Genomic DNA, 14,663 nt, shown 5'->3' on the forward strand with positions numbered 1-14,663 from the left:
AGTCTCATGATAAAACATTTTTTATTATATGTTTGATTTATAAAGGGTTTCAAATACTCAAAGACACTCCACAATTCAAAAAACACAGAACATAATAATATACAGATACAAAACATAAGCATGCTGTGCATAGTACAGTATTTTCTGTAGTGTGTGGACTGTGCCACAGATTGATTTCTGAAGGGAAAAAGCCAGGCTTCTAATTAAATAGTCAGCTATATTGTGGAATGTCAGCCTGGCTTTTGGGTACACATGAAAACAAATCCCTCCCCAACTGTACAGATGGAAAAACAGCATAAAACTACTCACAAGGCACTTAATGGTTTCCATCTCTTAATACTGTGGTTAGTTTCCAATGCTTATTAATGCCAAACTTTGGATCAGAGTCCAATTCTCTCTCTCTGGAGCCTCGAGGGGGGGCGACCACTCAGAAGCCTCACCTGCTCCACATCACTGTGCTGGGATCACTGGGCTAATGAGGCATAGAGTGAAGGTTCTTATCTGAGGCCCAGACCAACAAAAGCCCAGACACAGTGATGGAGGAACAGTCTAGACACCCCCACCCCCACCCCCACCCCCAAGTACCTGAAAATGAAAGTCCTCAACGCAGACATACCTCAGTCTTTTCCTCCTCGAAGGATTCCAGTGGTTTTGTAGTTGTATCGTAGTGGGAAAGCCAGGCTCAAATGTTTTGTCGTTAGCTAACAAAGTTCCAACGCAGACTTTTCAAGTATTCTGAGCATCTATTGGTGCAGCTGGTTGTGATCTCTTACATGCAAAAGGAAAATAAACTCTCAGTGACGCAAGATTTTGGTAAGACGTGACAAAGTTATGTAAGGTTGACTTTGTTGAGCCAGGAAAGACAGAAAGCTTTAGAAAATAAGAGCAAACATCAGATCATTCACACTTTAATGTCTTTCCCCAATAATAAGGATATAGGTCCAAATGTATGGACACCCCAATGTTTCAAAAACCACAATAAAATGTGCAATTTCATAAAAACTGGTGGAACAAACCAAAATATGAAATTTTAGAGACTGATCAAGAATCTGTATATTAATCAAATCCCCTCCACATTTGAATGGAATCTTCCATTGATGTCTTTGGTTAAACATTGAAAGTGTCTGTTTGTACGGTTGCCGTACGGACAACCCCTGGTGCTATTTTACCAAAGTACATGTGTTAGGGTTAGTCTTAATCATGTGACCTAAACTGGCCAATGAGGGGCCTGCATACAGATAGAATGTCGGTATATTGCCACCGTACAGATAGCCACCGCCTTTAAAAATGTGGTCAAACTCAGGTTCTTTTGACCAAATCCTACAAACAGACAAACAAACAAAAAAAATATGCCTGTGAAAATATTAACATCTTTACGAAGCTAATAATTTATTTATTATCGCGATGCATTCATTCAACCAATAAGTTTGTTCAATGAATCAATAGGTAATCATCTGATCAAAGAATATGAAAACTCACAATAAAGAATACAGTAAGGCAAAGCAAATGTATTTGTATAGTGTATTTAACATCAACATTAATATCATCAGTGTCAGTGTAATGTGACTGCTCTGAAAATTACTACAAATTATTGCTCTATGGGATCAATAAAGTTATTTAATCTAAATCTGATATAATTTAAAATCATCAACAAACACATTACATCATCAACATGACCAAAATATAAACACAGCATCACCATGGTTACTGTGAGCTCTGGGTTCGACTATCTGACCTGTGTCCATAGATCTGTGTAAAAACACTAAAGACCACTAAACCACATAGAACCATATAACCATAAAACCATAGAACCATATAAAACCATAGAACCACAGACCAATAGAACCATAGAGCCATAGACCAATAGAACCATAGAACCATAGACCCATAGACCAATAGAACCATAGAACCATAGACCAATAGAACCATATAAAACCATAGAACCACAGACCAATAGAACCATAGAACCATAGAACCATAGAACCATAGAGGCATAGAACCATAGAACCATAGAACCATAGAACCATAGACCCATAGACCAATAGAACCATAGAACCATAGACCCATAGACCAATAGAACCATATAAAACCATAGAACCACAGACCAATAGAACCATAGAGGCATAGAACCATAGACCAATAGAACCATAGAGCCATAGAACCATAGACCAATAGAACCATATAAAACCATAGTCCCATAGAGCCATAGAACCATAGAGCCATAGAACCATAGACCAATAGAACCATATAAAACCATAGTCCCATAGAGCCATAGAACCATAGACCAATAGAACCATATAAAACCATAGTCCCATAGAGCCATAGAACCATAGAGCCATAGACCAATAGAACCATATAAAACCATAGTCCCATAGAGCCATAGAACCATAGAACCATAGAGCCATAGACCAATAGAACCATATAAAACCATAGTCCCATAGAGCCATAGAACCATAGAGCCATAGAACCATAGACCAATAGAACCATATAAAACCATAGAACTACAGACCAAGAGAACCATAGAACCATATAAAACCATAGAGCCATACAACCATAGAACCACAGACCCATAGAACCATAGTCCCATAGAGCCATAGAACCATAGTCTCATAGAACCATAGAACCTTAAAGCCATAGAACTATAGAACCATAGTCACATAGAACCATAGAACAAAAGACCCATAGAACCTGTAGAACCATAGAACCATAGAACCACAGACCCATAGTCCCATAGAGCCACAGAACCATAGTCTCATAGAACCTTAGAGCCATAAAACCATAGTCACATAGAACCATAGAACAAAAGACCCATAGAACCTGTAGAACCATAGAACGATAGAACCTGTAGAACCATAGAAACATAGAACCATAGAACCTGTAGAACCATAGAAACATAGACCCATAGAACCTGTAGAACCATAGAAACATAGAACCTGTAGAACCATAGAAACATAGAACCTGTAGAACCATAGAAACATAGACCCATAGAACCTGTAGAACCATAGAAACATAGAACCTGTAGAACCATAGAAACATAGACCCTGTAGAACCATAGAACCTGTAGAACCATAGAACCTGTAGAACCATAGAAACATAGAACCTGTAGAACCATAGAAACATAGAACCTGTAGAACCATAAGAAACATAGAACCTGTAGAACCATAGAACCTGTAGAACCATAGAAACATAGAACCTGTAGAACCATAGAAACATAGAACCTGTAGAACCATAGAAACATAGAACCTGTAGAACCATAAGAAACATAGAACCTGTAGAACCATAGAACCTGTAGAACCATAGAAACATAGAACCTGTAGAACCATAGAAACATAGAACCTGTAGAACCATAGAAACATAGACCTTGTAGAACCTGTAGAACCATAGAACCTGTAGAACCATAGAACCTGTAGAACCATAGAAACATAGAACCTGTAGAACCATAGAAACATAGAACCTGTAGAACCATAAGAAACATAGAACCTGTAGAACCATAGAACCTGTAGAACCATAGAAACATAGAACCTGTAGAACCATAGAAACATAGAACCTGTAGAACCATAGAAACATAGAACCTGTAGAACCATAAGAAACATAGAACCTGTAGAACCATAGAACCTGTAGAACCATAGAAACATAGAACCTGTAGAACCATAGAAACATAGACCCATAGAACCTATAGAACCATAGAAACATAGAACCTGTAGAACCATAGAAACATAGAACCTGTAGAGCCATAGAAACATAGAACCATAGAACCTGTAGAACCATAGAACCTGTAGAACCATAGAGGGAAGGCTTATAGTTGTACTTGGTGTAAGTTATGCAGTTGAGAGAGTTCTGATGGTGCTAATGGTTGAGGACTGGAGGGCAGATGTTTCTCCACCGCTGTCTGTACTCTTTGTTTGAACTTTTTGTCGTTTTTTTTCCTCTCCTTCACAATAGGCGTTAATTCACCTTTTATAAAAAGAAAAGCAACAACAATATTTCAGGAAAGAAAAGAGAGAAAGTTTTTAAAACCGTCCCGGTTTTTTTTTTTTTCTTTCTTTCTTTTTTTTCCCTTTTTTTTTTTTTTTACCGGGGGAGTTAAAGTCGTCATCATCAGCCACAGATAGAATCCCGCTGCTGGGCTCCATGAATGGATGGACCAGGGCTCGGACTATGCATTACAACACAGGCCAAAAGATTAGACACAGCTAATGAGTATCCGTTAGTTGATCCTTTGAAGGAGAACTCTGAGCACTTTGCTCCACTACTACTTCTTCTTCTTCTTCTTCTGCTTCTTCTGCTTCTAATTCTTCTGCTTCTTCTTCTTCTTCTTCTTCTTCTTCTTCTTCTTCTTCTCCCTCCGGAGGAAAGACTTTTAAAAGTTTACATTTACAGCTGAAAGGAAAGCTTTGCTCTCACTATGGACTGTATGCATTTATTCATGTACTTTTCACTCGGTCAGCTGTTTTTGGAGCTTATTGTCGCAGCACAAACACGTGGTGAGTTTGGTTTCCTTATTACCTTAACCTAATGAGAACAGCTGTGTTAGCTAACTGTAACTAAACATACGGCTCGCGGGCCAAATCTGGTCCACCGGTACCGGCTTGAACTGCACGATACAGGAAGTGTCTTTTGTCAGCGTTTTGTGTATCATCCGTGTGTAAGTTTAACCTCATATTTTATTAGATGATTTATTATAATAATTTATATTTAAATCTTCTACATTCCTTTCCATTCAGGTTAGATGCTGTTTGCATATATTAATAATAATAATAATAATCAAGTATATAAGGCTTAAATTTTCAATATGTATTTTTTCAATGTAGTTTTAAGAGTATTATTTTTCATCATTTCTCTTTGTGGTTTCTAAAGTCAACCTGTTCTAATAGATAAATAAAATTGCTACTGTAAATATGTATATATCTATTTTCTTTTTACTTTGTATATTGTTTTTCTATTGATATATAGCCTATATTATTGTATTGTTTTTTTTATCTCCATTGCACAATTTTTACTTTATCTGAGCTGTAATGTAATTTAAATATAAAAATAAAGAAAAAAATAGTCACTCTATTCTACTTAAGATTATTTATTTTTTAATCAGATGATATCATAGTGTATGCCTTCCTTTGAATCAAACATCATTATCTCCAAAAACAAAGTAAGAAAGTTGAATATTGCAGCTCGAAAATTTGTTAAAAGTTTGGTGAATTGCATTGTGGGATGTGGAGTCCTGTAAACAAATACAAAGAAGTGTTTTCATGTCATTCTTACCTCGATTTCTTGTGTTTTTTTGTCAGTTAAAAAGGACAGTGATTTTCTTGACACCATTTTTGTTGTAGTTTGTTCCCAGTATTTCTCATTATATCAGAATAAAGTAAAAACCCTTCTATGCACCTGTATCCATAACTCCACATCCCACAATGCAATGCGCAAAATGTCAACAAACCATGTTTATGGTGGAGAAGTGCCAATTTCAACCTTTAGCATCTTTTTTTAATCAAAAGATCTTGGATTTATTGATCAATGAAGCCTATACAATGGATTTGTCTGATAAAAAAAATGTTTTTCCCCCATGCAGCTTTAAGCTTTATCTCAAATCTATACACGTCTATAAACATGAGTTTTTTATTAATGATTGAATATTATTGAATACAATAATCTCTATTTAAGCCTTCTATTCCTTTTGTTTCAGTTGTTAAAATAAAGCGCCCACTCAAGTGCTGTTCACATTGGCTATTTTAACAAAATGAAAAGTGTTAATAAAGTGTATAAATCCTATTGTTTTTATGATTGATTAAAAAAAGTGTTATTTCTCCTATTTTGTTATCTTTTCTACTGTTCAAGAGATTAAATTTGTCTGTTTGTGACTTCTAGAGTCACCCCAGGTCCATTAGTTTATTAAAACCAATCATAGTTTTGGTATTAACACAGTGTAATATTTGCACACCCTTTTTTTCATCAGTATAAAGCAAAAATATTAGCGGCTGTTGATTTACACTCTTATTGGGTTTTTATCCAACATTGTATGTTTTTATTCTCATTTTCTTCACAGTTTGTAATAATTGAGCTCACGTTGTGTTATTGAGTTATTTGCATAAACGTGCTTGGTGTTAATTCATGGATATGTTTTTTTTTTCACATGATACTTTCTGTTCCATCAGACAAACTCTCTGGAAAGTTAAGTGAATATGGTCTTATTGTGCCATTCAGCACAGACTCCCATGGCCGCTACATTTCTCACGTTGTGTCTGCTGGAAGTGGAAGTAAAGCTGCTGCTAATGATGATGACGATGATGATACCACTGACACCTTCTCAGCTTTCAGCCACAAACCAAGGGTGGCCCGCCATGCCCCGGAGATGCCCTCAGTCATCTCGGCCCCGGCCCAGCATTTGTTTTTTAATGTCACGGTGTTTGGAAAGGAGCTGCATCTGCGGCTCAGGGCCAACAGGAGGCTGGTGGCTCCAGGAGCGTTTGTGGAATGGCAGGAGGACTTTAAGGAGAAGGACAAGGAACGCATCCATGGGGACTGTGTTTTCACTGGAGATGTTAGCGACATGCCAGAGGCCTCTGTGGCTATCAGCAACTGTGATGGACTGGTAAGTCAACAAATGCCCCCCCTTATAATAACTAAATACCTGTTTGTGACTCTGGATTGGATGGATGGAGATTATCCAGTTCAACAATCGTATTATTAATTTATTTATGACTATACGTATTAAAATAATAGTATGGATACTGGATTACTAACTTCCGACCTATCCTGAGAGGGAACATCAGCATGTTCTACTGTCTGAACACGTTACAATATAAGAAGTTCTTTTTAAGCTTGTTCATCTTGGCCTAATTAGATTAAACTGAAACTGTGAAAGTTTTAGTTTAGTTTACACTTTGATAGGGGACAAGGCCAAAACATCACAGCAAAATAACTACATGTAGAGCTAGCACAACATGGGAAAAGTTTTTATTTATTTTCTATTGAACACTGCACTGCCCCCTAGAGGTAGTTCTTACTGTGCTAAATCCAAACTGAGTGTCTCAGGTAGAAGGTGCTCTATGACTGAATGACCTCATTTTTCATTTAGTAAACACCATATGGACAGTGTATATAGCTATTGCAAAGTTTTGTTCATTTAATTCATCTTTATTAATTTATGTTTATTAATTGTATTTTTATTTCATTTTAAATTGCTCCTTAAAGTAAATACATCATTTTATTTTTATTACATTTAGGTTAATTTATTTACTTTTGTAACCCATAAGCTTTGTGTGTTGTACAATTTTGTATTTAAATAAGTAAGAAATAAAAGTCCCACAGTTATAAAACAAGCCTACGCGTGACTTGATATGACTTGATCACTGTAACTTTAAGACTCGGACTTGACTCAAGACTTGCATTTAGTGACTTATTCCAACCTCTGGTAACACGTAGTGTGGGTTGACAGTTTAATAAGAACTACTTTTCTTGGTGAAAAATCCATCAAAGCTATTGCTTCAGCAAAGATAAATCTTTATCTGATTCACTCAAAAGTCTCAGAATCCCAACTATGAATATTTATGAATTATTTATGACTATTTCACTTTAAACCTTTTCTCCAATCTCAGTCATCGTAGGGACACGCTGCATAAATACACTGCTATCAAAAATGCACTTTACCAATCAGAGCGTGCTCCATCAGGGCCCGTTTGCACACACGTCAAGGATTGTGCATGTTTATGTTGATGATGGGGTATGTTTAAAGATGAAAGATGTCAGTGGTTTTCCAGTAAAACATGATAAATTGTTGTCCTTTTTTCTTTTTTTGTTCTTTTTCTGATGCATAGTTTGTTATAAATAGTACATTCATTATTATAAAACTATAACGTAATCAACCCATGCAAGGAAAGCGGAAGCTGGACTTCATTAGGAGGCGAGATATGAGTATGTACAGTATGATGCTACCATTATGTAGAAGAGTGAAATCTGCTGTGCCAAACATCCTAATGCTCAGACACTATGACAATTAGAGTGAAGAGAGGGAGTGTGCTTACAAGTGTGACAGATCTATTTGTTGGAAGCAAACATTTCTAAGTTATGTCATCATAAGTGATGGCTGACTCGTGAGCAAAACCATCCAACACTCAGACTCTTCAAAGCATTACTGAAGGAACTCTGCAGATTTTGTTCAACATTAATATTACACAGAGTGTGTCTCAGGATCAGCCCAGTGTTACTCTGTCAATCAACTTAGCTACGTACTTACCATATTCAACACACCTATCTCACTGCCATTATCAAGACATAAAAAACATAGGAACCACACAGATAGAAATAAAGTTTATAGAACTGCATAGTGTACCAGAAAAGGTTCAGCAGCATAAATCTATAGTCATTATGGATGGAACAATTGTCGGGTTTACATTATGGTAGAGCTGCACGATTATGGCCAAAATGATATTCACGATTAATTTGACCAATGTCGTAATCACAATTCTAATCACAATTATTTATCATTTTTGGGAAAAATTTGTGTTTTTTGCACTACTTTTAAACAAACAATGTGTACAGTTTACAGCATTATACAATACAAAATTAAGCTTTAAAATAGAATTATAAAAAAAATAAAAAATTAATCAAAAAATTTAAAATGTACCAAAGGCTAACTGAATAAATACACTATTACAGAGTGCAGTGCCCTTTTTTTTAAAATGTCAATATTGATAACGCTCAGGTTAATTTAATTGCAACAACCAAAATCGTGATCACGATTAAAATTTGTTTAATTGTACATTACGGCAGACGATATTGGGCTCACAAGATGCAAGGTGCAATATTTGGAAAAGTAAAAAAAGGACAATATATCACTATATATATGTAACTAGAGATGGTAGATGGTAAAAAAACGGTTTCTTTATATTTTAGAAACTCACAGTATTTAATTAATTAGAAAAGCAGATTTTCTCTAATTAAATCTAAATGTTCATTAGTCTGCTCTGACAAATCCCATAGACTCATCCTGACCCTCACAGCTGCAAAGGCACCGGAGCCATTGATGAGTGTTTGCGGTTCAACAAACTAAAGTTCCAATCACAGCCATGTGACATTTGATTTGGCCGCTTGTCCAAGCTTTCCTAAAGCAGCTATGGAAGCTGCTGTGACAGAAATAACACGTGTGGAATTGAAGCAAAGATAACCCTGTGACCCTCCAGCTTTCATAAGCTTCCCACAGATTAACCACACATACCATCTCACTCTATTACTCATGACAGAGATTTCATATTTGTCTAATCTTTGAAATTTGAGGCAAAAGTTCAAAGGACGTTGAATTAAAACAAAAGTGTGCTTTTTCATGATCTCAGACCACATTTTATTTCCACGAGGATGACATCAGCGCAAGACAAAGTGACAATAGTTCTCTGTTGACAATAGCCTTGTTTAGCGCCGTCACTGCAGTTACCCTCCCCTATAAGTTCTCTGGATTAACCCAACAGGCTTCCATGAATAAAAAGATTACATGGTGTCATTCCTTTAATTGATTTGTGAACATTGAGTGCTATATACATTTATGAACGAACCTTTACCTATTCAAGGGAACATTCTGTGTAACTCTCTAGAACAGTGCAGAACAATGAGACATTGATCTTAAACACACAGGAGATGGCAGAACCCTGGCCATGTCATTTATTATGTTTGTTGGTTTTTTCTAAGACAAGCACACACAAGTTTACAAGAAAACGGATTTAATACAAAAATCAAGACAAGACTTTAATGAATAACATGGAAGCTATAAACAGCAGGTTCATATGATGTCATGTATAGTTGCCAAGGACATAAATACAACAACAATAACTGCCAGGTGTAATCCTGTCAAATGACACTGATTAGCCTTTGTTTGCTTTACACTTTAGAAATATAATCATAGTATTATTGCCTTGTCATTCACAGCTCCCACTAAATTATGTCTGCATTCACATTTGTACAAGCAATATTTCTTATCCCTGCAGTAAAAAAAGACACAAATGCTCTTGGCTTGGATCAAACAGGAAGTGTCAAAGATGACATAGTGAGTTCACGACATTGTGGGTGGGCGGGGACCACCAAAAGAACGGCAATTTGTTGCTGCTCCGTTGTTGATTGTTGTGAAAGAACAGGAGGCAGAACTCTCTCCGTCCTTTTACAACAGATGAGACCATCTTCTTCTCATTTCTGTTTGTCTGCCCAGAGAAGTCTCTACTCGGGTAACGGTGCCCCTAAACTGCATCAGAGGCTGTTGAATCGGATCAAAAGTGCACTGTGAACACAAACTGAGCCAAATCAAGGTGATTCTGTTCTTCAGCCTGAGGAATATTGACGTTAAATCATCTAGGAAGATTAGGGCAAATTATAGCGGGATGATGACCGAAAGATAAAGCTTGCGGGTAAGAGCAGCTCCAGTAACGCTATGTTTGCGGAGCGAGTGACAGGGGAGAGAGAGGGCTGCTGCATCGAGACGGCTGGTCACTTCTTCTAGCACTTATCATAGACAGCTCCGCTTTTACTTTTTAGATGATCAACTTACGGAGTTACTAAAGGATGAGTTAACTCAAAATGTCAACTTATTCAAGGAGTTAACCACATTCATTTTGACCCGTTATGTAAAGGAAGTGTACAGCCCTCCCGCTGCAGCCTTCTCTCTGTAGCGGGGGAGGGGCTGCTGCTTCAGCTCTACAGACAGTGACGGCTGGGGGAGTTGTCGGTCACCGAATTCGCGCAAGTTGTGTCGCTTGAAGGGAGGTTGCTAGAGGTTGTGTCATTTACATTGATTTTGAATGTAATCTAGTCGCTTCTGTTGTGTTCGGTGTGAGGGGCACATCCCTCCAGAAGGAGATCCAGAGGAAGACCAAGGACACGCTGGAGAGACTGTGTCTCTCAGCTGGCCTGGGAACGCCTCGGGATGCCCTGTGAAGAGCTCAACAAAGTGGCCAGGGAGAAGGAAGTCTGGCCTTCCCTTCAAAGGATGCTGCCCCCGCGACCCGACTCAGATAAGCGGTAGAAGGTAGATGGATCATAGGTTGTGTCTCACCCTGATTCTGTTCCAGAATGGCCTTTCTTAGTTAGCAAATTAGGTTTCTTTCACCAATCATGTCCTGTTACCTTGGGATGAAGGTGAACTATTGAGTCCTGAAAAGAGGTGTGGGATCTCCTGTGTTGAGCCACGTGTTGGTGTAGTGGTTACAGGTCTTTGCACTCCTCACCACATTGGAACGCATAGACTTCATTAGTCTGTTTGTGTCTGAGGAACCTGTCCTTTGAGAGAACCTGGATCTGTGTCAGACTAATGTAGGGTTTAAAGTACACAGGAATGTGAGTTTCTCTGAGAGCCGTCACTTCTACAACATAAGGAATGACTTCAAGACTTTAATATTTTAATAGACATTTATTTCTAAGGGCTTTGGTGTTGTTTTTCAAACCAAATTCAACCTTTTTGTGAATTGTTTTTACTATATTCCAATCAGTAATTTTAAACATGAGGTCAATATGTAATACCAATAAACCCGATGCGGTCTTATTTTTAACTACCATATTTCCAGTAGTGTTGCATTTATCATTTTTGTACAGTGATGGCGGCAGAAGTCTGAGGTAAAGTAAGCAGAACCAGAACTATCTGTGTGGCTATAATACCACTCAGTGAGATGTGGTGAAAAGATGTTTTGTTTGCGTTTTGGGTGCTCTCAACCTTTAAAAGCTGCAGTCAGACTCTTAGGAATATCGTCCATGTGTTTCTTTGCATCAAGGCCAACATAAACATAGGCTTGTCTGTGCATGCAGAGGTGTTCAAGGAGCATTTGATGTTGCACACGCAGCTTGCAGGCAAATTATTTAGTCTGACATGTGTACTTGATGTGGAGGGACGAAGGAGATTACGCTTGATGAAAGAACTGTAATTTGAAAGGGATGACGTGCACACGTCACCGTATGTGGGTACAATCTTTGACATGCATTGTTTGGTTTGATGTACCCGTAGCATTGAAGCATCAAAAGAACTTTTGTTGTTTCTTTGTCACAGGAGACAAAGAAATCAAGTGATCAAATACTTTTCTTGTATTTTCAGACATCATCAAGACTGTGATACCTACAATTTAATTAATTTGGTCTTTGGCCTTTGTCTGGAAATCCAAGTTTTAATGCACCGAAATCAACTTTAAATTATCTGCACATAACCAGATTGGTAGCTTAGAGTGCAATCAGTGTAAAATGACGCACTGTTCTTAAAATTTAAGTCTGGATTTTCTTTTTGTTGTCTGAGATATTTACTTTGATTGCTGTTTGTGTTTGTTAGCAACAGCTGTGCACCCCAGACGAGAATGTGTCATTGTTGTGGAGTGATGAGTGGTGGCTATGATTATACTGGGTCAGCTCCCGTGTTGAGAATTTGTATAGATGTGGAGCTGATTGAATTACATGTATGATGGAAACACAAGCGCCAGAAAACCAGACGGGGTAGAGAGCTATTTCTGTGTCCAATGGTTAAATAGAGAGATAACCACCTAGCAACAGTCACGCAGCTCACACTTTTTTTTGTTTGTTGCAAGGGCTTGTCGGTCAATTTCTTATCTTTTCTGATGGAAAATGCTTGAACAAATACTTTTAGGAAATGAAGCCATTCTTGACGAATTTCATAGAAGCCTGTAATTTAATTTCATAGGCTGACAGCAATTGATTAAAATTTCTTTTTGGTTTTTTTAGGAACAAAAAAGGCCTTCACCCTTAAAAATGTTTGGCTACATGAATGACAGCTAAATGTGTCCAAAGCACTTTAGTTTAGTGAATTTGAAACATTTTAAAATGGTTATTGAGGCTAAAACTGTTCAAAATTTGAGTACATTTCCAAAAACGTGTTGTTTTTGCTTTTAAATGTTGTTTCATTTTCCTTTATATCAAAATTGAACAACTTTAATCCTGGTGTGAGCCAAAAAAAATCACTTAAAACAATCACTAGTCTGACCAGCAATACAGGAAAGAACAAACGGCTTTGTGTGTGTTTCTGTTGTTTTGTGTGTTTTTGAAGTCATTTCCCAAACTTTTCTTTCATTTTGTGTGTTTTTGTTGTTGTTTTGTATATTTTGCTGTTACAGTATTTCAGTTTTTCCCAGTTATTGTCTTGTGTATATTCCTGTAATTTTGTAAATGGTAAATGGACTTGATTTTATATAGCGCTTTATCACCACACTGAAGCAGTCTCAAAGCGCTTTACATATCAGCTCATTCACCCATTCACTCTCACATTCACACACCAGTGGGACAGGACTGCCATGCAAGGCGCTAGTCGACCACTGGGAGCAACTTAGGGTTCAGTGTCTTGCCCAAGGACACTTCGACACATAGTCAGGTACTGGGATCGAACCCCCAACCTCTCGATCAGAAGACGACCCACTACCACCTGAGCCACAGTCGCCCACACTTTTTTTGTATCTTTTTCAAAATCATTTTGTGTATTTCTATGTAATTTCAGTTGTTCTATTGTTTTTGTGTCTTTATGTTATCGTTTTGTTTATTTTGCTTTTAATTTAGTTTTTCCCCCGTAATGGTTTTATGTATTTGTCTGTCATTCTGTATTTTTTTAGAGTCATTTTGTGTATTTCTATGTAATTTTGTACGTTTTGGAGTATTTTTTGTGTATTTTTGTTATCATTGTGCAGTCGTTTTGTGTATTTTTGGAGTAATTTGATGTATTTTGGCATGTGTTCTCTGTATTTTTGTTTATTTTGGGGTTTGCACAAAACTAGACCAAGGGCAGCATGTTGCCCCAGTTGGCTGCCAGTTGCCCATGTCTGCTTTATATCATACTGAAAAATGTACAACAATCAAGGTATCAAACTGATTCACGCACAAGCTGACACATATGCACAGTGTGTGAAGGTTAATAATACCAATTTTCTTGTTGTATTCCTTGTCTTGAGAATAAGGAATGCATGCCCTTTTGGCCCCAGCAAAGTGAGATTGGAAAGCTTATAAAAAGGTATTTCATAATAATCTCTCGCTCACAACCCTTATCACACAATCATTTCAGACACTAACACTAAGCTCCATTGAGCCAGGACTCACTGCCTGGCTTATTGATTGTCCTGGTTGTGCTTTATGATCCAGTGTCACCAGCATGTTATGTCAGTCACTGGTGTCACAGTCTCATTAAATGTCCTCAAACCTAACGATAATGTTTGAGTTGGACTTCCTCACAGAGGTTGACAGTGGATTAGGTTTATAAGTCTGCAACTCTGGCTCCACAAAAGAAGTAAAATTACACGTTTCTAAACAATCTGGCACAAATTACAGGTTGAGCCCCTGGAATGATGACTGGACTTTGATTTCCCTATGTGTTGATGCTCCAACGTCCGTAGCCTGTAGCGCTTGTTTAATATTTAGAAGGTGCTTGTTTGTTGTGCATTAAAAGAGATGTAGCTATCTGGAAAAGATCATGTAGAAAAGACCACCATGTTGAATGAGTCAGGATTTGTTTTATAGCTCCACTTTCATGTTGTTTGTAATGTTGACAGATGTTAAAAAAAAAGGTATTTCTGTTAAGTAGATAGTGGAGTGGACATGTCTTTCACAGCTTCTAATGGACTCCTCACACTAACGTTGGTAGCAACTTGCAGGGTTAGTTTTGTCTGAAAGCACCGCTAGAGTTCATTAAGCTTTGTACCATATAGTTCTTC

General features: G+C 37.5%; 1 protein-coding gene across 2 annotated transcripts in view; it reads left to right on the forward strand.

Annotated features, from left to right (window-relative positions):
* Positions 1-4,103: 4,103 nt before the first annotated feature.
* Positions 4,104-14,663, forward strand: part of adamts14 (ADAM metallopeptidase with thrombospondin type 1 motif, 14) — a 49,170-nt gene continuing 38,610 nt past the window's right edge. For both annotated transcript variants that reach the window (XM_028475340.1, XM_028475341.1), the window contains exons 1-2: positions 4,104-4,484; positions 6,150-6,586. In XM_028475340.1, coding sequence (XP_028331141.1) covers positions 4,406-4,484; positions 6,150-6,586 — 516 coding nt within the window. In that variant the 5' untranslated portion in view covers positions 4,104-4,405. The remainder of the gene's footprint in view (positions 4,485-6,149; positions 6,587-14,663) is intronic.

Source organism: Gouania willdenowi, chromosome 19, assembly GCF_900634775.1.
Source record: "Gouania willdenowi chromosome 19, fGouWil2.1, whole genome shotgun sequence".
In the NCBI taxonomy this organism is placed as follows: domain Eukaryota; kingdom Metazoa; phylum Chordata; class Actinopteri; order Blenniiformes; family Gobiesocidae; genus Gouania; species Gouania willdenowi.